The 25,282-nt window shown below is 40.5% G+C and overlaps 1 protein-coding gene across 1 annotated transcript in view; it reads left to right on the top strand.

Moving 5' to 3' along the window:
- Window positions 1-25,282, top strand: part of scp2a (sterol carrier protein 2a) — a 128,028-nt gene that overhangs the window by 10,862 nt on the left and 91,884 nt on the right. The window contains exons 2-8 of the mRNA XM_028810867.2: window positions 11,530-11,587; window positions 12,036-12,107; window positions 16,935-17,066; window positions 17,656-17,720; window positions 20,628-20,754; window positions 23,014-23,077; window positions 23,163-23,249. Coding sequence (XP_028666700.2) covers window positions 11,530-11,587; window positions 12,036-12,107; window positions 16,935-17,066; window positions 17,656-17,720; window positions 20,628-20,754; window positions 23,014-23,077; window positions 23,163-23,249 — 605 coding nt within the window. The remainder of the gene's footprint in view (window positions 1-11,529; window positions 11,588-12,035; window positions 12,108-16,934; window positions 17,067-17,655; window positions 17,721-20,627; window positions 20,755-23,013; window positions 23,078-23,162; window positions 23,250-25,282) is intronic.

Below are 25,282 nucleotides of genomic sequence, written 5' to 3'. Positions count from 1 at the left end.
CCTCTGAATTTCTTCATCTCTTTCCTTAATTGGCACCCAAACAGAAATGAAATGTGAAATGAGTGAACCAACAGAAGGCCAACCAAGTCAGGGTCTTAAACTCCAACCAGTTGCTTCATTAGCAGCCGACTCTTGTCGTTAATTAAACCCGTACTTTAATTCCATGGCTTGTTGCGGCTCTCATTATGCAATAGCAGACGTTTCCAAAACTATTGATTTTCTCTTTTCTAAGAGCACTGGGGACCTGAGCAGATCAGCATTCCTGAGACCTTCACCTTTCTTTATTTGCAGATATTCTATGATGGACACAGTTTGCTGGTCCTGTTTTGATTTACAGTAATCCCTCCTCCATCGCGGGGGTTGCATTCCAGAGCCACCCACGAAATAAGAAAATCCGCGAAGTGGAAACCATATGTTCATATGGTTATTTTAATATATTTTAAGCCCTTATAAACTCTCCCACACTATTATAAACATTTCATGCACATTTATACAGCATAAACCCTTTGTATTCTCTTAGATATTAGGTAAGAGTCGTTGAAATTATGTATGTAAACACAGTTTTTCAAAATAGTTTTTTAAAATAATAGTACTTTAAACTTTAATTTTTAATAAATTTTTTAAAATAATATTTAGGTTTTACTGTATGTAAACACAGTTTACATACAGTAAAACCTAAATATTATTTTAAAGATATCGCGCGTCTCCGATATCACATATGTTACAGCCATTACGACAGACAGGCCATCAGCAATAAATACGTACAATGCAAGAAAAATTGTATACAGTAAAATGTGTGTACAGTGACACTAAACTATGTACATGTAATAAGTACTGTATGTAAATAATTAATTATGGTTACTCACCAACAATGACACAACGACTTGTCCGATAACGATGAGTTTAATTTTACTGCACAACAAAGGATAGCGTTACAGCTCTTCTAAAGGAGCCTCTTCAGGCGACTGTTTAGCACCGCCGTTGTTCTTCTTCCATCACTCTTCAATCCAAATCCCTAAAGCAGATTCCATCCAGACTACTGCCTTATCACATCCACTTGCAACTCGTTTTTCGCCCTGGTTAAAGGACACTGCGGCCGTAGATCTTATATGCTTTTCCTCCTTTTTAAATAAAAAGAATCGTGGAATCATTTATGCTGTAATGGTGTCCTGCAGCGGTGTAGCTGTTTCCTTTCTTCAACATATCCAAAACTTTTACCTTTTCTGCAATCATTTGCATCTTCTGTTGGCGCTTGGGCACGTTAATGCTGAATGAGTGAGATTAGACTTCCTGGTTAATGCAGCACTCCGTCGCTGAGCCAATCAGCAGCACACAGGAACTTAACCGCGTGCTCTGATTGGGTAGCTTCTCAGCCATCTGCCAATAGCGTCCCTTGTTTGAATTCAAATGCTTCCCTTGTTTGAACTCAAATGGGCAAATCAAATGAGGAAGCACACGTACTGTAGACCGCAGACATCCGCGAAGCAGTGAAAAATCCACGATATATATTCACATATGCTTACATTTAAAATCTGTGATGGAGTGAAGCCGCGAAAGACGAAGCGCGATATAGCAAGGGATCACTGTGTTTTGTATCTTGTTATTGTTGTGCTCTTTGTTGTGTTGTCCTTTTCAGTCTATGGTGTGTGAGATACTCCTTCATGATGATGGTGTGAGAGAGAGAGAGACAGAGGGGTAAAGCATGCAGATTTATAGATTCTCGGTCCAAACCCTACAGCCAATAGGGCGTTGTGGTACTTAATGGCTTCTGATTTAAAACCAGACGGGCAACTTTAGATCAATCGAATGCTGGTGCGACACAATGGTTTCACACCTGCCCCCAATACAATTTGTTAAGGTGAAACTTGCCAGGTAGGTAGTTGGCCTCCATGTGGGTGGGTGGTGTAGATTGAGAGAATCCTACAGAGAATCACTTGTCAAAAATGGTTTTAGGCACTTCACCCGACCCTGTCATAAAATTACAAAGATTCGGTTCTAAAGAGTGGGGGGTTTTTAAACCATCAAGCCGTTGCTGCTGTTATCAGTAATGTAACAGTAATGTTATATTTGCTTTGTCTAAGTTACAAATAAAGACATACAAAATATTTATCAACTTACATACAAAATTTCAGACCACAAACAGGCTCACCAAAACTGGACAGTTGAAGACTTCAAAAACTTAGGCTGATGTGATGAATCTCAATTTCTTCTGAGCCGCGTAGATGGTAGGCTTGGAAGATTGTACCCATGCATCCAGCCTGCCTTTTGTTAACTATCCAGACTGGATGTTAGTGGTGCTGTAATGGTATGGGGAATGTTTTCTTGGGACACTTTTTGGACCCATTAATACCAATCAATCATCACTTGGATGTCATGGCCTATTTGAAAATTGCCATTTGCATCCCTTCATGGCCACAAGTTACCCATCTAATGGCTCCACCCAGCATGATAATGCACCAGGTCACAAAGTAAACTGGTTGCATTTAACATCACAACAAGTTCAGTGCTCTTCAGTATCCTTCCCAGTCTCCAGATCTGAATCCAATAGAACACCTTTGGGATGTGGGAGAACAGGAGGTGAATGTGCAAGTGACAGATCTGCTGAAACTGCGCAATGCATTCATGTCACCATGGAGCAGACTTTTCCAACATCATGTGGAATCTGTAGTGAAGCTAGTTCAGGATTAAATTACAACCACTACACACATCCGGTCAGAGATGGATGAAGATGTCCAAATTCTATTTATTAATTTCTTCCAAAGTTATACAAATGTGAAGGTATGGTCTAAATAAAATAATAAACATAAATTAGCTATCACAGTTTCTTACTCTTAAATGTGTCAATGTTAACAGTTATTAACAGGGTACTTAATTTATCCACTAGATGGCGTATTACTTAACTTAAAGTGAGGAAAACGTAAAGATTTATAAGAGCTGAGAACGCAGGAACTGTGCCTGACAAAAGCATTTACAGTAATCCCTCGCTATATCGCGCTTCGCCTTTCGCAGCTTCACTCCATCGCAGATTTTATATGTAAGCATATTTAAATATATATCGTGGATTTTTTGCTGGTTCGCGGATTTCTGCGGACAATGGGTCTTTTAATTTCTGGTACAAGCTTCCTCAGTTGGTTTGCCCAGTTGATTTCATACAAGGGACGCTATTGGCAGATGGCTGAGAAGCTACCCAACTTACTTTTCTCCCTCTCTCTCTTGCGCTGACTTTCTCTGATCCTGACGTAGGGGGATTGAGCAGGGGGGCTGTTCACAAACCTAGACGATACGGACACTCGTCTAAAAATGCTGAAAGATTATCTTCACGTTGCTACCTTCTGTGCAAGCTGCTTCCTGAAGCGACATGCTGCACGGTGCTTCGCATACTTAAAAGCTCGAAGGGCACGTATTGATTTGTGCTTGTTTGTTTTTCTCTGTCTTTCTCTCTCTCTCTCCCTGCTCCTGACGGAGGGGGTGTGAGCTGCCGCCTTCAACAGCTTTGTGCCGCAGTGCTTCGCATACTTAAAAGCCAAACAGCCCTATTGATTTGTTTGCTTTTCTCTATCTCTCTGACATCTGCTCCTGACACGCACTCCTTTGAAGAGGAAGATATGTTTGCATTCTTTTAATTGTGAGACGGAACTGTCATCTCTGTCTTGTCATGGAGCACAGTTTAAACTTTTGAAAAAGAGACAAATGTTTGTTTGCAGTGTTTGAATAACGTTCCTGTCTCTCTACTACCTCCTGTGTTTCTGCGCAAATCTGTGACCCAAGCATGACAATATAAAAATAACCATATAAACATATGGTTTCTACTTCGCGGATTTTCTTATTTCGCGGGTGGCTCTGGAACGCAACCCCCGCGATGGAGGTGGGATTACTGTACACAAATGAGAGGTGAGAGGACCGTGTGCATGGTTGAATATGGTAGAGAGGAGGGCGGGAGTTGAAAAAATCACTTGAAAAAAGTCTTGTCGCAGGGTTTTTTTTTATATAAAAGAGAGAAATTATTCTTAACACATACACTTTCTTCATATATAATATGTATAACACTATAATTCTATAACAAACAATATGTGCGAAACTCCAAATAGCGTCTGTTCAGCCATGCTTTAACTTCCTCAAATCGTCTATTTTAGAAACTGTGCTAAAATATTATATACCAGTAATGGCAGACTGCATGATAACGTGCAGTGAATACACTTGACTTGTAGTTTTCTTCCTCTTTCTCTGTACGTTTAGCATTCGTTTGCTCAGAGGTTGATGCACTTGCTGCTTCCTGAGCAGCTCTTCTTTTCTCCACCCTACTGGCCTGCTTCTTCTCTTCTTCTGTCAGCATCTTTTCATGTTAAAACTGATTAAGTCTGTTTTTGTGTTGCAATTACTTTGTACGTTTTTTCTTAATTTTTCACTTAAGCTGGCACTTAAGTCTTCAATCTGCCTCAAGAATGATTTAGCCGTATGCATGTGCCGCACGGCAGCCCTGCTGCCGAGAGTTGATTCTACAATAAAATAAAATAAAAATAAAAAGAGTAATAAAAATCATTACTCCGAAAGCAGACAGTAGAGGTCACATAGTATATATGTACCAAATTTCAGGTCAATCGGTCAAACGGTTTGCGAGCTACAGGTGATTTAAAATCCTGGACACACAAACGGACAGCCACTGTAGCGTATTATATAAGAAGATATCCAAATTACAAACTTACACACATAAACAATATACTTTAAGGACAAACAATTAAATTCCACTTACTTTATGTATAATTATGCAAACTTTCACATTTAACAAATGAAGCGCCTACTCTACTGTTAAGACACCTCCAAACTAATCTATAAGGTTCAAAGTGAAGCCCTGTGATTGGCCAAGTTCCAACTCGGCACAGGCCAATCACAATAACTAACAATTCAAGGTGGATGACAACTAATTAAAGGGAAACAATACTATATTACCTTTTCAACAGAGTCCATGCCACGAAGAATTGAGGCTGTGTTGAGGGCAACAGGAGGCCCTACCCAGTATTAGGATAGCGTGACCAAGAATTTGCAGAGCGAGTGTATTTTACAAGTAGTACACAGGGGCTCATCTTTGGCCATTTTCCAAATTGAGCATTGTAGAAAACCCCAGAAAGTTTTAAGCTCAAAATGTTTTTCAAGCCCTTAAATATAAAATCTTTTTACAGTATGTACTTGTTTCAGGTTTGCCAGTTGGCTATTCTAATGTTGCCTGTGAGTACCAGGAACTTTATCTCATTTTTGAGTTCAAGGGCAGCACTCTCGGGTGACAGTGATAGCAGCAGACTTCTCAAATTGCACTTTGGTTTTGACAGTCACTGTTGCAAAATCAGAGCAGGTAAATGATTGATTAGTTCTGAAATGTTTTCACATTGAATATGGTTAACTGAAATTGCTTTATTTTTTTTTAATCAGGATATTTTAATAGATGTACAAGAGTTTTACAATTTTATATAGTGCCTTTTTGTATAGTAAAAGAAATAACACAGGAAACAATAGAAGGACCTCTTCACCTTGACGTGGTGATGGGGCTTGTGCACCTTACTAATACTTAGAGCTTGTTTGTCTTTAGCTGTTTTCTTCTGGTGTTGTCTCCCTTGGTGAACAAGTCTGGTCTGAAATTTCAGATGAAGAATGGCTCACAATGACCCTCCTGAAGGTGCAGGTTAAAAAGCAGTGCACCCTGCCTGTGATAGTGTTAACTGGTACCCGCAAGCACCTAGTGGTTGGGCAGCCTACATAATGCGACCATGCTCAGCCCAAAATGGCGATGTGGAGCCATCTTGTAGGGTGATGATTGGGTGCGATGCCATTTTAGTCACAGGCATAGGCGAGAAAGACCTAAACCAGACTATGCCCTGGCAATGGAGACTGGCTTTGAAATGTGGAACATTACTACTCTGGCGGGGAAGAAGCCTGAGCTTTTGCAGGAGGTTGAAAAGTATAATCTAGATATACTGTACTTTGTATCACCTCCACACATAGCATGGCTTCTGGAACCAAATGTCTTAATCAGGATTGGCTCTCCTTTACTCTGGCCATGACTGATGTGTGAAAGACCTCGTGATAATCTCCACACCCGTTCAGGCCCCCAGCTGAGGGTTATGCAATTGGAGTTTTCTCCAGTGGATGCAAGGGTTGCATCAATGCTTCTGAGTTACAGAGAAATAAAACTGTTTCTACAGTCTTACCTGCTGATTTCAATGCTCACGTAACAAATGACGGAGAAACACTACTGTCAAAAGTTTTAGAACACCGCAGTTTTTCCTCAAATGCAATGAATGACCTAAACTGATGAAAAGGCAAGCAGTAAATTTCCAGAGGTTTAAATGTAAAGTTTAGGTCAGCAAAAACTGAAAAACAAATGAAATTTCAGAATATTACAAATGGGCCTTCTTCAGAGAACAACTAACCGGTTACAACCTACAGATTTTGTGTGGCAATTAAAGTAAATGAAGCCTTGCAAATTGAAGAAAACAATTTGCACAGGTGTCCCAACTCTGCTGATTACTTAAAAACTCTGTGTGTCTTAAAGCAGAGTTGGACCAGACTACTGTGTTACTACACCCTCTGAAGGACGACTTGGACAATATTACACTTGCATAGAACAAATGAACAGTGGCAAATAGAAAATAAGCCAAGGAATTATTAAATGTTCAAAATTGTATTCAAATGTTTGATTCATCAAAGTAGCCTGCACTTTCTGCTGATATACAGCCATATGAAAAAGTTTGGGAACCCCTCTCAGCCTGCATAATAATTGACTCTCCTTTCAACAAAAAAGATAACAATGGTATGTCTTTCATTTCCTAGGAACATCTGAGTACTGCGGTGTTTTACGAACAAAGATTTTTAGTGACGCAGTATTTAGTTGTATGAAATTAAATCAAATGTGAAAAACTGGCTGTGCACAAATGTGGGTCCCCTTGTCATTGTGCTGATTTGAATGCCTGTCAATGCTCAATGCTGATTACTTGTAACACCAAATTGGTTGGATGAGCTCGTTACTCCTTGAACTTCATAGACCGGTGTGTCCAATCATGAGATATAAAGGTATTTAAGATGGTCAATTACAAGTTGTGCTTCCTTTCTCTTTGACTCTCCTCTGAAGAGCGACAGCACGGGATCCTCAAAGCAACTCTCCAAAGATCTGAAAACAAAGATTGTTCAGTCTCCTGGTTTAGGGGAAGGCTACAAAAAGCCATCTCAGAGGTTTAAACTGTCAGTTTCCACTGTAAGGAATGGAATCAGGAAATGGAAGGCCACAGACACAGTTGCTGTTAAACCCAGAAGGTCTGGCAGGCCAAGAAAAATACAAGAGCGGCATATGAGCAGGATTGTGAGAATGGTGACAGACAACCCACAGATCGCCTCCACAGACCTGCAAGAACATCTTGCTGCAGATGGTGTATCTGTACATCGTTCTACAATTCAGCACAATTTGCACAAAGAACATCTGTATGGCAGGGTGATGAGAAAGAAGCCCTTTCTGCACTCACACCACAAACAGAGTCGCTTGTTGTATGCCAATGCTCATTTAGACAAGCCAGATTCATTTTGGACTAATGAGACAAAAATGGAGTTATTTGGTCATAACAAAAAGCGCATTGCATGGCGGGAGAAGAACACCACATTCCAAGGAAAACACCTGCTATCTACTGTCAAATTTGGTGGAGGTTCCATCATGCTGTGGGGTGGACTGTGTGGCTAGTTCAGGGACTGGGGCCCTTGTTAAAGTTGAGGGTCAGATGAATTCAACCCAATAACAACAAATTCTTCAGGATAATGTTCAAGCATCAGTCACAAAGTTGAACTTATGCAGGAGTTGGATATTTCAACAAGTCAATGACCCAAAACACAGTTTGAAATCTACAAAGGTATTCATGCAGAGGGAGAAGTACAATGTTCTGGAATGGCTGTCACAGTCCCCTGACTTGAATATCATCGAAAATCTATGGGATGATTTGAAGCAGGCTGTCCATCAAATTGCACTGAACTGGAGATATTTGGTATGAAGAATGGTCAACAATACCTCCATCCAGAATCCAGACACTCATCAAAGGCTACAGGAGGACAGCGTCTAGAGGCTGTTAGATTAGCAAAAGGAGGCTCAACTAAGTATTGATGTCATATGTCTGTTGAGGTGCCCAAATTTATGCACCTGTCTAATTTTGTTATGTTTCATATTGCATATTTTCTGTTAATCTAATAAACTTAATGTCACTGCTGAAATCCTACTGTTTCCATGAGGCATGTCATATATTAAAAGGAAGTTGCTACTTTGAAAGCTCAGCCAATGAGAAACAAAAATCCAAAGAATTCATATGACTGTAACAGCCAGACTGTGGTAACCCTTTTAATTCCGAACGCCAGTCACTCTGTGCAAGTCACCAATCTGCCTCCAGCAAAAGAACCCCAGACCATCACACTTCCTCCTTCATGTTTGACAGTTGGTGTCACACACTGAGGAACCATCTAACTTAATGGTGTATAAACACTCTGTGTGATGAACCAAAGATCTCAAATTTTGATTTATCAGTCGATAAGACTTTCTTTCAGTCTGCAGTAATCCACAGCCACTATTTCAAGGCCATATTGTGTCCTTTTAGGAATGGCTTTGTTACAGCCACTCACTCTGTCAAACCTGCAGCACAAAGTCTCCTCTTCACAGTATAAACTGACACTTGCTTTTATCGACCTGCACTGTTAAGCTGTGCCTGAAGCTCTTGTGCTGTGAAGCGCCTGTGATCACACAACTGGTGACCCCCAGAAACTTGTTTTCTGATTGGATGGTGCCTTTGTGTCTGCTTCTTATCAGAGTTTCTTCTAGTTTCCAGTTACTTGACTCACGGACACTTAGATTATTTTTTTGCAATTTTTCTAAATGAAAGGTAGTAGTCTGTCACATTTCATTTGTTTATTGCCATTTCCCTGCCATTATCACTGGAATTTACAACTTTTTACAGTGTGATATCGTTCAAGTCATACTTCAGAGTGTGTAGTAATATAGTCTGGTCCAACTCTGCTTTAAGACAGACAAGAGGGTTTTTAAGTAATCGAGAGACGTGGGGGACACCCGTGCAAACTGTTTGCTTCGGCTTGCAAGGCTTAGTTTACTTTAATTGCTACACAACGTCTGTAGGTTGTAACCTATTAATTATTCCCTGAAGAAGGCCCATTTGTAGTATTCTCAAATTTCCTTTATTTCAGTTTTTGCTAAACTTTATATTTAAACTTCTGCCAGTTTACTGCTTACCTTTTTGTTATGTATTGTCACAGGTGGCTGGGGGGGGAGACCCGGAGGACCGGAGGAGGGCTTACGCCTCCTCCAGACCACGTGGGGGTGACCGCCCTGGTGGCTGTGGGGACCACGGGTACAGAGCTTTGAAGCTCAACACTGTAGGGGCCCGTGGTCACCGCCAGGGGGCGCCCCAATGCCTAATGAGCCCTGGACCTCCGCACTTCCGCCACACCCAGAAGTGCTGGGGGGAAGAGGATCGGGGACACCCGGATTGCTTCCGGGTGCGCAGCCGGCACTTCTGCCACACTGGGGAGTGCCGGCGGAAGATTGTCGGGAGGTACCTGGAGCACATCCGTGTGATTATAAAAGGGGCCGCCTCCCTCCATTAATGGGCTGGAGTCAGGAGAGAAGGAAGGACAAGGTCTTGGAGGAGGCGAGGAAGCGGCCTGAAGGAAAATGCATTGGAGAGTTGGCCTGGACTTTGGGGACTTTAGGGGTTTGTGGTGCACTTTATTCTTGTAAATAATGTATAATAAACGTGTTGTGGGTTATTTGAACATGTCCGCCTGTCTGTGTCCGGGCCATCTTCCACAGTATACATCTTCATTTGTAAATGTTATTATATGGTAAAGGGCATGGTTGTATTATAAAAAGGGGGTGTGGAGTTTAGAGCAGTATGTGTGGAAGAAGTGATACAGAGACACATGTGTGAGAAGGATAACAGCGTTTGCGGTTGGTTCAGTTTTATAATATGAAGTGTTCCTTTTGTTCATCACCCTGTGGAATTTGGTTGTGTTTAAACGTATACAGAAAATAAGAATATATAACACTTTTCACCATTTTAGGTCATTCATTGCATTACAACCAATGAAATTTGAAGAAAACCTGGAAAACTGGAGGTGTTCTAAAACTGGTAGTGTAAAACTGAAGCCAGGAAGCACTTCTTTATACAAAGAGTTGTGGGATTTGGGGGGAAAAAATACTGATACATGGAGTTGAAGCAGAAACCCTGATAACCTTTAAGAAAAATCTGGATGGTTATGGAGGACATATTGGCTATTAGCTAAACATGGACTGAATGATCTCCTCTCATTTGTCAGGTTTCTTATGTTCAGGCTACAAATCATTTGGATGATATTCTTGGAGAGGACAAAACCTATGATATAAGAATGACCTGTGTCACAAAAACCAGAAACAAGAGTCATAAAATAGGTTTGGGGCAGCCACCCATATAATATTCCCTTGCTGCAAAAGGGTAAGTGGTTAGCACAGATGTGCTCAGAACGGAGTCGAAAACAGAACTGATCAACTGTTCATTAAACGGCGGCTTTAAAGGCCAAAACAGGATATGATGTCAACAGGGGCCAGATCCGTAAGGATCTTCCTCCATTGGCTTGGACCCAGGAAGTGATATCATTTAAAGGGTCGGATATGGAAGGGTCCTCCTCCATGGGTTCAGGACTGGAAGTGACGTCATCAGAAGGGGAGGAACTGGAAGTGACATCATAAGGCATGCAACCGGAAGTGGTGTCATAAGAAAGGGGCGGAGAAGCGGAAGTGATGTCGTCGGGGGCAGGCGGAATTTCCCATGAACGGTCTGCAGGAAAGCGGGGAAAAAAGGTCCACACACTGTCACCCCTGGTCTGGCGTGGAATTACACTCATTTAGACCATTTAGAGTTGGAGGTGGCAAAGTTGAAGATACTAAGATTTGCACTGAGTGTGACGAGGATGGATAGGATTAGAAATGAATACATTAGAGGGTCAGGTCAGGTTGGACAGTTTGGAGACAAAGTCGGAGAGGCGAGATTGCGTTGGTGTGCAGAGGAGAGATGAGGGGTATACTGAGAGAAGGGTACTAAGGATAGAGCTGCCAGGCAAGAGGAGAAGAGGAAGGCCCAAGAGTAGGTTTATGGATGTGTGAGAGAGGACATGCAGGTGATGGGTGTGACAGAACAAGATGATGAGGACAGACAAATATGGAAAAAGATGATCCATTGCGGCGACCGCTAATGGGAGCAGCCGAAAAAAGAAGAAGCTGCCTCCCTTGCGCACGTGTGTGACACTAGACATGCCAGAATAAAAACGCTAAGAAGGCAAAACCTTAAGTCAGATCTTTTATCAGAAAGTGAGTCAAACCCAGAATCCTGGATCTGTGAGGCAGACCACCATACTGCCCTGTGGTTTAAATTAGCTTAAGAATTTAAAAGAAATTCTACACTAATAATTACAGTTACTCATTTTAGTCTTTTCATTTTTTGTTTTTCTCTATTCACATAGTTTGAAAAGCCTGGGGTGCGTGAAAATTTTGACTATCCTGACATGGCTAAAGAAGCAGGTATGTGTTTATGGTTAGAAAGCTATGGAATACCATTTGTGCCAACATTAAAATAGAAAAAAAATAAATTATGAAATAATCGTTTCAAAAAATGTTATATACTTTAATGCAAGTAAACTTGCTTTGCCTTGCACTTACATAGATCATCTTGGGTTGGTGCCTGTTATTTTCTCTGGCCCCCAAACAGCTTCTGCTCATTTCCTCCATTCTCTACCTTGATTTAAACTTTTTCCTGCACTTGTTTTAGTACAGCAGGTCTTCTACTTTTCCACAGTCTAACTGAATTTCCATTTCATTTGAATAGACACCAAGGCCATGTCACCTCTCGATTATTATTTCATATTTAGTTTTTGTCTCACTAAGTAGCTTGTGGCCATAATATGTTGATTTTAAGACTTGAAGTTCCTTATGTATAGTGAGTTAAATGTTTTCTGTTTTATCTTTTCAGGCCTTAAGGCTTTAGCTGATGCAGGCATACCTTACTCTGAAGTTGAGCAGGCCTGCGTGGGATACGTGTATGGTATGACCCCCTTGAGCACCAGTGCACATGTTCTGTGTGTTTGGGAATATAGCACTTGTGTAGTGCGTCTCAACACTTTTTCTTCAATGTCTTTTGTATGCTTTACCATGATGTGCTTTCCAAGTATAATAATAATAATATTAAGTTACATTTATTGAGCGCCTTTCACAAACCCAAGGTCGCTTTACATACAGAGTGTAAAAAAAAAAAAAAATTACACAGATGACAAAACTTCGTAGAAGAGGAAAGTTTTCAGTTGAGATATAAAAGTGCAGAAAGAGGTGCAATCTCAGAGAGACTGAGGAAAAGAGTTCCAGAGTTGAGGGGCTATATCACTGAAGGACCAAGTCTGGTACGTGGGACAGTAAGGAGATGACTGCTCGAGGACCTGAGAGAGCGACAAGGAGTGTATGGAGTTAGTAGCTGAGTGAGGTAGAGGGGGGCAAGGTTATAGGGCTTTGAAGGTGAGAAGCAGAATCTTGAATTTAGTCCTTGATTGCACCGGTAACCAGTGAAGCTGGGAGGGAACAGGGGAGATGTGAGCAGAACAACGCTTTGTGTGGGTGAGGACTCTGGCGGCGGAGTTCTGAATGACCTGTAGCTTCTGTGTAGATTTTGCAGGGAGGCCAATGAAGAGGGAATTACAGTAATCAGTACGAGACGTTATGAAACAATGAACCAGAGTTTGAGCATCAGACAAGGTCAGAAATGGACGGAGGCAGGCAACGTTGCGGAGATGATAGAATGAAATTTTGGAAAGAGACCTAATGTGTAACTCAAAGTTAAGTGATGAATGAAACAAAACACCAAGATTGCTGACAGCAGGAGCAGGTTTGACAAGTGGACCATCAACAGAAATAGAGAAATTGGATGCCTTAGAAAGTTGGGACTTTGGACCTACCAGTAACACTTCAGTTTTATTGGCATTAAGTTTGAGACAGTTATTTTCCATCCATAGCTTAAGATCAGTGATGCAGTCAGTGAGTGTGCTGGGAGGTGAATCTGTAGGGGAGTCTGTACTAAGATATAACTGTATATCATCTGTATAACAGTGGAAGTTAAGGCCATGTCTGCGAATAATCTGACACAAAGGAAGAATATAGAGTAGAAAAAGTAATGGCCTAAGGACCGAACCCTGAGAGACACCATGCGACACAGGTGAGGTGGAGGATTTATATCGGCCGAGTGTGACAAACTGTTCCCTATTAGTAAGATATGATATGAGCCATTGAAGGGCTAAGCCAGAGATCCCCTACAGCAGAGAGACGTGACAGGAGGATTTCATGATTAACAGTCTCAAATGCTGCACTTAAGTCAAGAAGGAGGAGAATATTAAGAGAACCGCAATCTGCAGACCGGAGAAGATCATTAACTACACGGAGAAGAGCTATCTCAGTGCTATGCTATTTATGAAAGCCAGACTGAAAAGGCTCATAGAGTGTATTGTCTAGGAGAAAAGTATGGAGTTGTGTAACAACCACGCATTCCATCATCTTAGCCAAAAAAGGGAGATTAGACATAGGCCTGTAACTGGAAAGAAAGGAAGGATCCAGGTCAGGTTTTTCAAGGATTGGGGTAACTGCAGCAGTTTTGAGGGCAGAAGGGACAAAATCTGAACTGAAACCTGCATTTACCAATGAGGCAATAGGAATACTAATTATGGATGAGCATGTCTTAAGCAGAGAAGTGGGGGCAGGATCAAACAAACAGTAGGAAGAATTAAACTTATTAATAAGTTCAGAGATGGCAAGAGAGTCAACCGGCGAGAAACAAGTGAGTCTTGATGATGAAGATGGCATATCAGAATGAGTGAGTGATTGAGGTGTGGATGGGATACGGTGATAGATTTGATCAATTTTGGTATTAAGGAAATGTAAGAAAGCCTGACACTGTTCAGCTGTATTGGGGCAGGCTAGAGGAGGGGGTTGGAGGAGTTTATTAACAGTTCTAAAAAGAGAAAAATACCTTAAAAAATACCTTTATAGTTTCTATCTGTGAGGGATGGATAGAGAGATGTAACTTTATTTGTATCCAGGGGGAAATTTGTTTTTTTATAGAAGCTGGTTAAATAAAAAAAAAAAAAATTGTGTGAAATGATGCAAAAGACACCACAAAAAGGTTTGGGGCAGCCACCCTGTATACTTATAATATGAGCAATACGTATTTATAAGCATCAGTCCAAAACAGAACTGAGGTGACAGATGAAACATGACGGTTTTAAAGCCAGACAGGGAAAATGATGTCATCTGGACAGGAACCGGAAGTGATGTCATCAGCTCTGGAACTGGAAATTACGTCATCAGACCCAGGTGGAAGCTCCCATGATTGGTCTGCAGAGGAAAAAGAGAAAAGATCAGTGCAGTCTGCCACCCCCTGATCTGGCATGGAATTACCTTTGTTTGGGCCCTTTAGCTGGCTCCTGTGCACACGTGTGTGACAATAGGTACTTAAGTAAGTAAGTAAGTAAATAAATATACATACACAGGCACACACTTTAGTCTGAGCAAACAAGAAAATTAAAATGAAAGAGGACTTCTGACTTGGCTGTCCCAGTCCCAGTGAGGCATTAGATAGAAATAGATAGGTAGATACATACTTTATTAATCCCAAGGGGAAATTCACATACTCAAGCAGCAGCATATTGATAAAAAACAATATTAAATTAAAGAGTGATAAAAATACAGGTATAACAGACAGTAACTTTGTATAATGTTAACGTTTACCCCTCCCAAGTGGAACTGAATTATGCAGACATATTACCATTAGTATAAAGGAGCTCCCATCGCGTTTCTTGACACACTTCTGCTAAATAATTAGTTGGCTGAAAGTCCTCGGTGTTGGTATGTCAAGGTGTAATGGCACTCAGTTTTGTTTTAATTGTCTCCTTCACTATGACCTCCTGGTGGTCCGGAGTGCATCCCATAACTGAGCCTGCCCTTTAAATTAATTCAATGGGCTTTTCTTGAAGTGATGTTACTAGCCCAGCAAACCACAGTGTAGAAAATTGCAATGACCATCAGAGAGCTATAGAAGATATACAAGAATGTAGAATAGTGTGCTTACTTCCTTCATGGGTATTTGTCTTACATTGATTAGCAGGGTGTATATATATATATATATATATATATATACAGTGGTGTGAAAAACTATTTGCCCCCTTCCTGATTTCTTATTCTTTTGCATGTTTGTCACACAAAATGTTTCTGATCATCAAACACATTTAACCATTAGTCAAATATAACACAAGCAAACACAAAATGCAGTTTTTAAATGATGGTGTTTATTATTTAGGGAGAAAAAAAATCCAAACCTACATGGCCCTGTGTGAAAAAGTAATTGCCCCCCTTGTTAAAAAATAACCTAACTGTGGTGTATCATACCTGAGTTCAATTTCCGTAGCCACCCCCAGGCCTGATTACTGCCACACCTGTTTCAATCAAGAAATCACTTCAATAGGAGCTGCCTGACACAGAGAAGTAGACCAAAAGCACCTCAAAAGCTAGACATCATGCCAAGATCCAAAGAAATTCAGGAACAAATGAGAACAGAAGTAATTGAGATCTATCAGTCTGGTAAAGGTTATAAAGCCATTTCTAAAGCTTTGGGACTCCAGCAAACCACAGTGAGAGCCATTATCCACAAATGGCAAAAACATGGAACAGTGGTGAACCTTCCCAGGAGTGGCCGGCCAACCAAAATTACCCCAAGAGCGCAGAGACGACTCATCCGAGAGGTCACAAAAGACCCCAGGACAACGTCTAAAGAACTGCAGGCCTCACTTGCCTCAATTAAGGTCAGTGTTCACGACTCCACCATAAGAAAGAGACTGGGCAAAAACGGCCTGCATGGCAGATTTCCAAGACGCAAACCACTGTTAAGCAAAAAGAACATTAGGGCTCGTCTCAATTTTGCTAAGAAACATCTCAATGATTGCCAAGACTTTTGGGAAAATACCTTGTGGACTGATGAGTCAAAAGTTGAACTTTTTGGAAGGCAAATGTCCCGTTACATCTGGCGTAAAAGGAACACAGCATTTCAGAAAAAGAACATCATACCAACAGTAAAATATGGTGGTGGTAGTGTGATGGTCTGGTGTTGTTTTGCTGCTTCAGGACCTGGAAGGCTTGCTGTGATAGATGGAACCATGAATTCTACTGTCTACCAAAAAATCCTGAAGGAGAATGTCCGGCCATCTGTTCGTCAACTCAAGCTGAAGCGATCTTGGGTGCTGCAACAGGACAATGACCCAAAACACACCAGCAAATCCACCTCTGAATGGCTGAAGAAAAACAAAATGAAGACTTTGGAGTGGCCTAGTCAAAGTCCTGACCTGAATCCAATTGAGATGCTATGGCATGACCTTAAAAAAGGCGGTTCATGCTAGAAAACCCTCAAATAAAGCTGAATTACAACAATTTTGCAAAGATGAGTGGGCCAAAATTCCTCCAGAGCGCTGTAAAAGACTCATTGTAAGTTATCGCAAACGCTTGATTGCAGTTATTGCTGCTAAGGGTGGCCCAACCAGTTGTTAGGTTCAGGGGGCAATTACTTTTTCACACAGGGCCATGTAGGTTTGGATTTTTTTTTCTCCCTAAATAATAAAAACCACCATTTACAAACTGCATTTTGTGTTTACTTGTGTTATATTTGACTAATGGTTAAATGTGTTTGATGATCAGAAACATTTTGTGTGACAAACATGCAAAAGAATAAGAAATCAGGAAGGGGGCAAATAGTTTTTCACACCACTGTATATATATATATAAATTATAAGTAGCATCATGTACTGTACAATTTTTACTAAGATTTGTTTTCTCTGTACAAAAGGTGATTCAACCTGTGGTCAGCGAGCCATTTACCACAGCCTAGGCCTAACTGGCATTCCCATTATCAACGTCAACAACAATTGCTCCACTGGTTCCACAGCTCTGTTTATGGCACGCCAGCTGGTAGAAGGAGGTAAGTAAATGAATAGGGAGATTTTTTTTTTGCACTTCAGAACGGGTCTTCCACCTGAAGCTAAGCACATTCAGACCCTGCTAGTATTTGGATGGGAGACCATCTAGGAAAGATTGGGTTGCTGTTGGAAGAGGCAGTGGTGAAGCTAGCAGAGGGCACATACCCTGTGGTCTGTGTGTGGATCCTAATACCCCAGTGCAGTGATAAGAGAAGTAAAACTGAGACCCTGACTCTCTGTGGTCATTAAAAAAAATCCCTGGGTATCTTTCGAAAAGAGCAGGGTGTGCGCTGATGTCCTGGCTAAATTACCCATTACGGCCCTGTCAGTTCTGGTCCCCTAATCATCAACTGTCTCTAGCTGGCTATTTCTCTCACCTCTACACCACCCAGCAGCTATTGTGTGATGAGCATACTGGCACAATAAATGCTGCCGTCTCATCATCCAGGTCTGTACTACACATTGCAGGTGGCTGAAGTGGTTCCCCCTGTCTAAGCGCTATCAGTAGCAAAAAAAGCACTATATAAATGTAATGAGTTATTATTTGATTAGATATTTTTATCATTTGCAACATTTTTGCCCTCTCCCTAGGACTGGCTAAATGTGTTCTTGCTCTTGGTTTTGAGAAAATGGAGAGAGGCTCACTCACGTCAAAGGTAGGTCTGTCTGTGAATATCTAGCATTACATGTTGGGTATAGAAAGTATTCACCTGCAAATCTCCTAACATGGTTTGCGCTGTTACAGCCAAAAGTTCCAACATTGTGAAATTTAGATTTTCTTTTTGTATAGTAGGGGGCTCTGCCCCCTGCTCGCTTCACTCGCCAACCCCTGAGTTTGGTTAACCGGATATACAATTTAAAGAGATTGTTACAAATTCATTATTTTCATCTTTTACTTTAAAACTTCAGTAAAAACAATATTTAGAATTAACTTTTCTACAAGATCGCATTGAATTTTGATTCTGTGTTTGGACTTGCATCATGACAACACAACATATATCTGCCTGTGAGTGAATATTGTTTCTTTTTCCCCCGACCTTCCTTGTCTTAACCATAAAACATATGTAATTAGAAAACTAAGAACAAACCTCCACATACACACAATGTGAAAACACTGACTGTAAAGACTGAGAAATGGAAGGAAGCTGGTAAAGTCCTAAATTATGAGATGACAGCAGAAATACAGTTTAAACGAGGTAGTGGTGATGATGAAAAGTCTAAAACAACTTGCTGCCGTGTGTAACTGAATGAAAAGTTGTTCCATTTGCTGAAATGAAAGCAGCGTTTGTTGTCATAAATCTCTGTCTTTTCAGATGCCTGCAGAGGGAAACTCTTCTTCTGGTGTATATACACTACCGGCAAAAACTTTTAGAACACATTAGTTTTTCCAGTTTTTCTTCAAATGTTTTCAGTTGTAATGCAATGAATGACCTAAAATGGTCAAAAAGTAAGCAGGTTTAAATATACAGTTTAGGTTAGCAAAAACTGAAATAAAGGAAGTTTCAGAATATTACAAATGGGCCTACTTCAGGGAACAACTAATGGGTTACAACCTACGGATGTTCTGCAGCAATTCAAGTAAATGTAGCCTTGCAAGTTGAAGCAACCAATTTGTACAGGTGTCCCAGCTTGTGTTGATTACTCTTAAAGCAGAGCTGGAACAGACTAAGTTACTACACTCTCTGAAGTACGACTTGGACAATATTCCAGAGATAATGGCAAGAAAACGGCAATTAACAAATGAAATGAGTCAGAGTGTTATTACCATTAGAAGTGTAGGCCTACACAATCCAAAGACAACTGGAAGAAACTCTAATAAGAGGAGATCTCAGACACCGAAGTCACCAGCCAATCAGAAGACAAGTTTCAGAGTGACACCAGCTTACGTGATAGGCGCCTATCAGTACAAGAGCTTCAAGCACTGCTTAACTGTGGTCTACAAAAGCAAGGGTCACATTGTATTGAGAGGAGGAGATTTTGTGCTGCAGGTTTGACAGGGCGAGTGGCAGGAAGAAAGACTTTCCTTAAAGGACAAAATAGAGCCTTGAAATAGCGGCTCTGGACTACCGCAGACTGCAAGACAGTCTCATGGACTGATGAATCAAATTTGAAATCTTCTGTTCATCACGCAGGGTGTTTTGATGCCGCTGAGTTGGTGAAAGGATGGTTCCTTCTCAGTGTGTGATATGGTGGAGGAAGTGTGATGGTCTGGGGTTCTTTTGCTGAAGGCAGAGTTGGTGACTTTCACCGAGTGACTGACTTTCTGAATCAAAAGGGTTACCACAGTTTGGCTGTTATATCGGCAACAGGTGCAGGCTACTTTGATGAATCAAAAAAATTTGAATAAAATTCTCTACACTTAAGATTCTTTGACTTATTTTTTATTTGCCATTGTTTATTTGTCCTATGCCTTGATATCATGAAACATTAAGATATTAAACTGCGTGCATTTCCATAAAAACTGAAAAACTGTGGTGTTATAAACCTTTTGACCAATAGTGTATATATTTTATCCCCCCAAATATATGAGAAAAAGTTCAGGCAAACACAACACTTATAAACATTGAGTAAACACAATTGCCATTTTATTTAACCCCGCTACATAGTTTGTCTTTATTTACCAAGAGTGCACACACAATATTAGTGTATGATACAGTAGCTTTCTATCTGTCACAAAGACCTGCAGAAGTTGCTTAGCTGTATTGAATACGCCTGGTGTTCCAAAATCTTTGATGCTATCTTCTTGTTCTTGTGGCTGCTCTCGTTAGGGGTTGCCACAGCGGATTATCTTTTTCCATATCTTCCTGTCCTCTGCTTCTTGCGCTGTAAACCCATCACCTGCATGTCCTCACTCACCACATCGATAAACCTTCTCTTAAGCCTTCCTCTTCTCCTCTTGCCTGGCAGCTCTATCCTTAGTACCCTTCTCTCAGTATACTCGGCATCTCTCCTCTGCACATGTCCAGACTAATGCAATCTCACCTCTCTGACTTTGTCTCCCAACTGTCCCACTTGTGCTGACCCTCTAATGTCCTCATTTCTAATCCCTGTCCATCCTCGTCACACCCAATGCAAATCTTAGCATCTTTAACTCTGCCACCTCCAGCTCTGTCTCCTGCTTTCTTGTCAGTGCCACCGTCTCCAACCCATATAACATAGCTGGTCTCACTACCGTCCTGTAGACCTTCCCTTTCACTTTTGCTGATATCCGTCTTGTCACAAATCACTCCTGACATTCTTCTCCACCCACGCCACCCTGCTTGCACTCTCTTCTTCACCTCTCTTCCACAATCCCCGTTACTCTGTACTGTTGATCCCAAGTATTTAAACTCCTCCACCTTCGCCAACTCTACTTCCTGACCATTCCACTGACCTCCCTCTTATTCACACACATGTATATCATTTTGGTTATTAGTCATATTATATGCCTGGTGTTTTCTTTTTTCTGTGATTTAAAATAGCTTTTATGTATCAAGCCTAGTAAGAAATAAGGCATACAGTATGTGTATTTTCATTGACATTCAGTATTTTAACACCATACCACATTGTTATTTTTTTTGCAGTACTCAGACAGGACAAACCCAATGGATAAGCACATGGAGGTGATGATCAACCGCTTTGGGTTGGCAGCTGCTCCAGCAGCACCACAGATGTTTGGAAATGCTGGGCGGGAACACATTGAGAAATTCGGTATGTAGATTTGAATAAACCATGACGATTGCTTGAGCAATGAAGTTAATCGAGATTTATTATATTGAGGTGCTTTTTAATTGCAAAGTGACGGCAGTACAGAATGTCCAGGGAAGAGCTGCAAGATTTTTTCCTGGACTATGGGATGGTATAAAGAAAGGGTCAAATGATTTGGATCTTTCAATCCAACTGAAGACAAGAGAGGTTAAACAGTTTATGATAGTTCAGTAATAAAACTAAATGTATTTTCTCAAATTGTGGCCTGCTTTCATTTGCTCCATACATTTGTTATATTAAAACTGTATTTAATATTTTTTTAAAAATAGTCATTACTTGAACATCTTACAGTTACAGTGAATAGGGCAAAACTTACTAAATGGGAGGACTTCAAAGTGGTTGATCTTCCTGTGTATTGCTTCACATCTTAAGATTTCAAACAAATTATATCTCTCTATTATATTAAAAAATCCTGCGATGAGACAAGACTTTTTGGAATGTTTTTTAAAGTCCCGCGAGATGAGACTTTGGCCATGAGAATTTTTCAAGTCACACCATCCTCTCATCCATATTCAGCCACACACACGGTCCTCTCACCTCTCATGTGTGAATGCTTTTGACTGACGCAGTTCCTGCGCTCTCGGCTCTTATACATTTTAACATTTTCCTCACTTTAAGTTCCCAATTAAAGAAGACATATTATGTCTAAATCCTATTGAAGAATTTCATCACGAAGGGTTATCAATAGAAGAAATGAGCACAAGAGCAATCCTAGCACCGAGAAACGATGAAGTCAAATGAATTAACGCAAGGATTGTCAATCAGTTACAGGACAAATTGGTCAAATGCGTATCAGTAGACTCTGCTGAAACAGTTGGTGGTGATGGTGCGGAAGATGAAAACATCAACTTAAAATATCACAAAGAATATCTACAACTGAGGGCGTCATGGTGGCGCAGTGGTAGCGCTGCTGCCTCGCAGTAAGGAGACCTGGGTTCGCTTCCCGGGTCCTCCCTGTGTGGAGTTTGCATGTTCTCCCCGTGTCTGCATGGGTTTCCTCCCACAGTCCAAAGACATGCAGGTTAGGTGCATTGGTGAATCTAAATTGTCCCTAGTGTGTGCTTGGTGTGTGGTTGTGTGTGTGCCCTGCGGTGGGCTAGCGCCCTGCCCGGGGTTTGTTCCTGCCTTGTGCTGGCTGGGATTGGCTCCAGCAGACCCCCGTGACACTGTGTTAGGATATAGCGGGTTGGACAATGACTGACTGACTGACTATCTACACCGGCCGAATTACTGTAGAAAGAAAGATGTATCAAAGAAAGATAATGCAGTATTTATTCAGGGGATAACATTAGACACCAAAGGAGATCTTGATATGCCATTCGTATTAAAACGTTTACAGTTTCCCGTTAGCAGAGCTTTTGCTATGACAATTAATAAATCTCAGAGCCAAACATTCGAAAAAGTTGTTTTATTTAATAGAGAGAGAAACAAAATTCAATCATGCGCAGTTATACATTGTGTTGTCACGATGAAAGTCCAAACACAGAATCAAAATTCATTACGATGTTCACAAAAATTTAATTAAAAAATTGTCTTTACTGAAGTTTTACAGTAAAAGTGTAAGTTTAAAAAGTATTTGCGTGTTAATTTCAAAGCCAAACATAACAAAATCGTATTACTCAATGAATAACTCAAACATAACGTGAAACATAATTTTCTTTCAAATTATTGCATTTTACTATTTCTTACTATGGTTAATTACTCGCTGTAATGTGAAATAGTTATATTATGCATATGTAACAATTCCCATGACAATAATCTGTTTAAATTGTATATCCGCTTCCCCTTACGTGAGCAACAGAACTGCAAAGAGGCTAACGCGTAGTGCAGACATGGGGGTTGCAAGCGAAGCGAGCAGGGGGCGAAGCCCCCTAGTACTTGTTTAAGTTGAGGAAATACTTTATGGTTTAACATTCTAGATATCTCCATATACTGATGTTATCTTGAGTGTAGTACACCATCTAGTGGATAAATAAAGTTTCCTGTTAATAACTAATGTTAAAATTGACACATTTAAGAGAAAGAAACTGTGATAGCTCATTTTTGTTTATTTTATTTAGACCATACCTTCACATTTGCATAACTTTGGAAGAAATTAATAAATAGAATTTAGACATCTCCATCCATCTCCCCCTAGTAAATAGATTTAAAAAATGGTTCCACTATTGATTTTTGTGAAAATATGATGCCCTTTCTTTGCAGGGACCAAACCTGAACATTTTGCAAAAATTGCATGGAAGAATCATAAGCATTCCACAAACAACCCGTAAGTATTGTAAAATGCATTTGTCAGATTTATTTAAGAGAAAAGAAAATGCCATTTTATTAAAAAGAATTTTGTTTTATATTAGTTACTCACAGTTTCAAGACGAGTACAGTTTGGATCAGGTGTTAAAGTCACGGAAGGTCTTTGACTACTTGACCCTTCTCCAGTGCTGGTAAGTAATGCTTCAGCTCACTGGTGAGACCTCATCTGAGGTACCGTGTACACTTTTGGTCTCCGTATGACAAAAAACACACAGCAGAACTAGAGAAGGTCCAGCGAGGAGCGACTGGGCTGATTCAGGAATGTGAGGTCTGGGCTTTGAGGAGACACTGAAAGAGCTTAACATTTTCAGTTTAAGCAAAGAGAGATTGTAAGGGGACGTTTAACAACATTTTTTTATACCATATTTTACATTTACATTTACTTATTTGGCTGACTTCTTTATCCAAGATGACTTACAGCATTTATGATACAATTGGTTACATTTCTTTTGTTTTGGTGTAGTGACTTGCTAATGGTTACACAGTGTCAGTAGTGGGATTTGAACCCACAACTTCAGGGTTTGAGGTCCAAAGCCTTAACCACTGCACCACACTGCCTTTCATACATACTATGTGGCTCAAAGGGCTTTACAAGAAGTTAAGAAAAAAATACAGTGGTACCTCGGTATACGTCCTTAATCCGTTCCTGGGGCCTCATGTATAAACGGTGTGTACGCACAGAAATGTTGCGTACGAATGTTTCCACGCTCAAATCGTGATGTATAAAACCTAAACTTGGCGTAAAGCCACGCACATTTCCATGGTAACTCATGCCCTGACGTACGCAATTTCTCCGCTCGGTTTTGCAGACTGGCGGCACCCAGCGTCAAAGCAGTGCTACTGTTCCTGTGTGGTCTTTCTTAGACCCACATTCCTGACGCGGCTTTATAAATACACTGAAACTAACTGCATATTGTTTATTAGTGTAATGCATCTGATTGTAATTAACCTGCAGCAATATAATGGTCCAGGGAATAGCCATTGTATTCCAAATACCATAACTGCTTTAGCGTTGTTACTCTCACTGCACTTCTTCATCTTCTTTCAGGTGCTCCCGTTAAGGGTTGCCACAGCAGATCATCTTTTTCCATATTACTCTCACTGCACCACTCGGAGTATTTATATCACTGTATCTGAGTGGGGAATCACAGCAGCAGCTGATCAGAAAGAGAATTATCGGAACACAGCATGAAGCAGACGCTGCCTTAGCCACGGCAAAACGCTTTAAGACTTCCCAGTACGGACTTTGCGGTTTAGAAAAAGTTTCATCCCAAGAACTATAAACACACTCAATCAGTCCATCAAGTGCTCCTTGTAGAACTGTCTGTACTTATAAGTACAATCACCTCACTGTAAACTTGCACTACAGTTATAATATTGCACAACCTGCGCCACTTTATAAAGCACGTATTTACATATGATGACGGTATTCATTTTTAAGATGAAATGAAGCAAAATATGTTGATTATATTATACAGATAAAACTTTAAATTCATTTAAATAATCTGTATTGTTAATAATTAAACATGTGAGGACACGGTGCCGCAGCGCTAGCTAGTTCAGGGATTGTTCCTGCATTGCGTTGTATTCTTGCGCTGACGCGACATTGGAAGGATAGACAGATAGAATAATTAAACATGTACTACGAAGATATTTCAATGTTCCTTAAAGGTTTTGAAGAATCGGCATTCTAAGCTTACAAATGGCTTCACGTCTATTACATAGCTGATTGTGTGGTGATTGGGTATTTGGAGAAAGAAAAGTAGGGATAGGAATAGTACGTTTGAAAGAGACAGTACTGCTGTGATAAATTATTTCATTGAAGGTCGCGCATGGCACAGCAAGTCTCTTGCGTGAGATATGAACAAGCACTGCGCCACCGTGTTCCCATGTTTAATAAAATGCTTTCATTCCTATCATCATGAAAAAGATATCACATATACATCTCAGTATTGTAATTATTCAGAGAGCTGTATTATCACGAATGTAATGGATTATGTGTCCTGTCGGAGAAAGAGAAAGCCTGTTTAAGAAGCAGGTAGTGATTCACACACAGAGCACAAACGAGATCAAATACAGAACAAAGTATTTAACGTCCTACTTTAGTTACAATGGGATTTGAGAAACTATTTTAAGATGAAGTTTATGATGTTCTACTTTAATG

Source organism: Erpetoichthys calabaricus, chromosome 10, assembly GCF_900747795.2.
Source record: "Erpetoichthys calabaricus chromosome 10, fErpCal1.3, whole genome shotgun sequence".
NCBI classification, from domain to species: Eukaryota; Metazoa; Chordata; class Cladistia; order Polypteriformes; family Polypteridae; genus Erpetoichthys; species Erpetoichthys calabaricus.
Note: the sequence above shows the minus strand (reverse complement) of the source record. Positions and strands in the feature narration are given on the sequence as shown.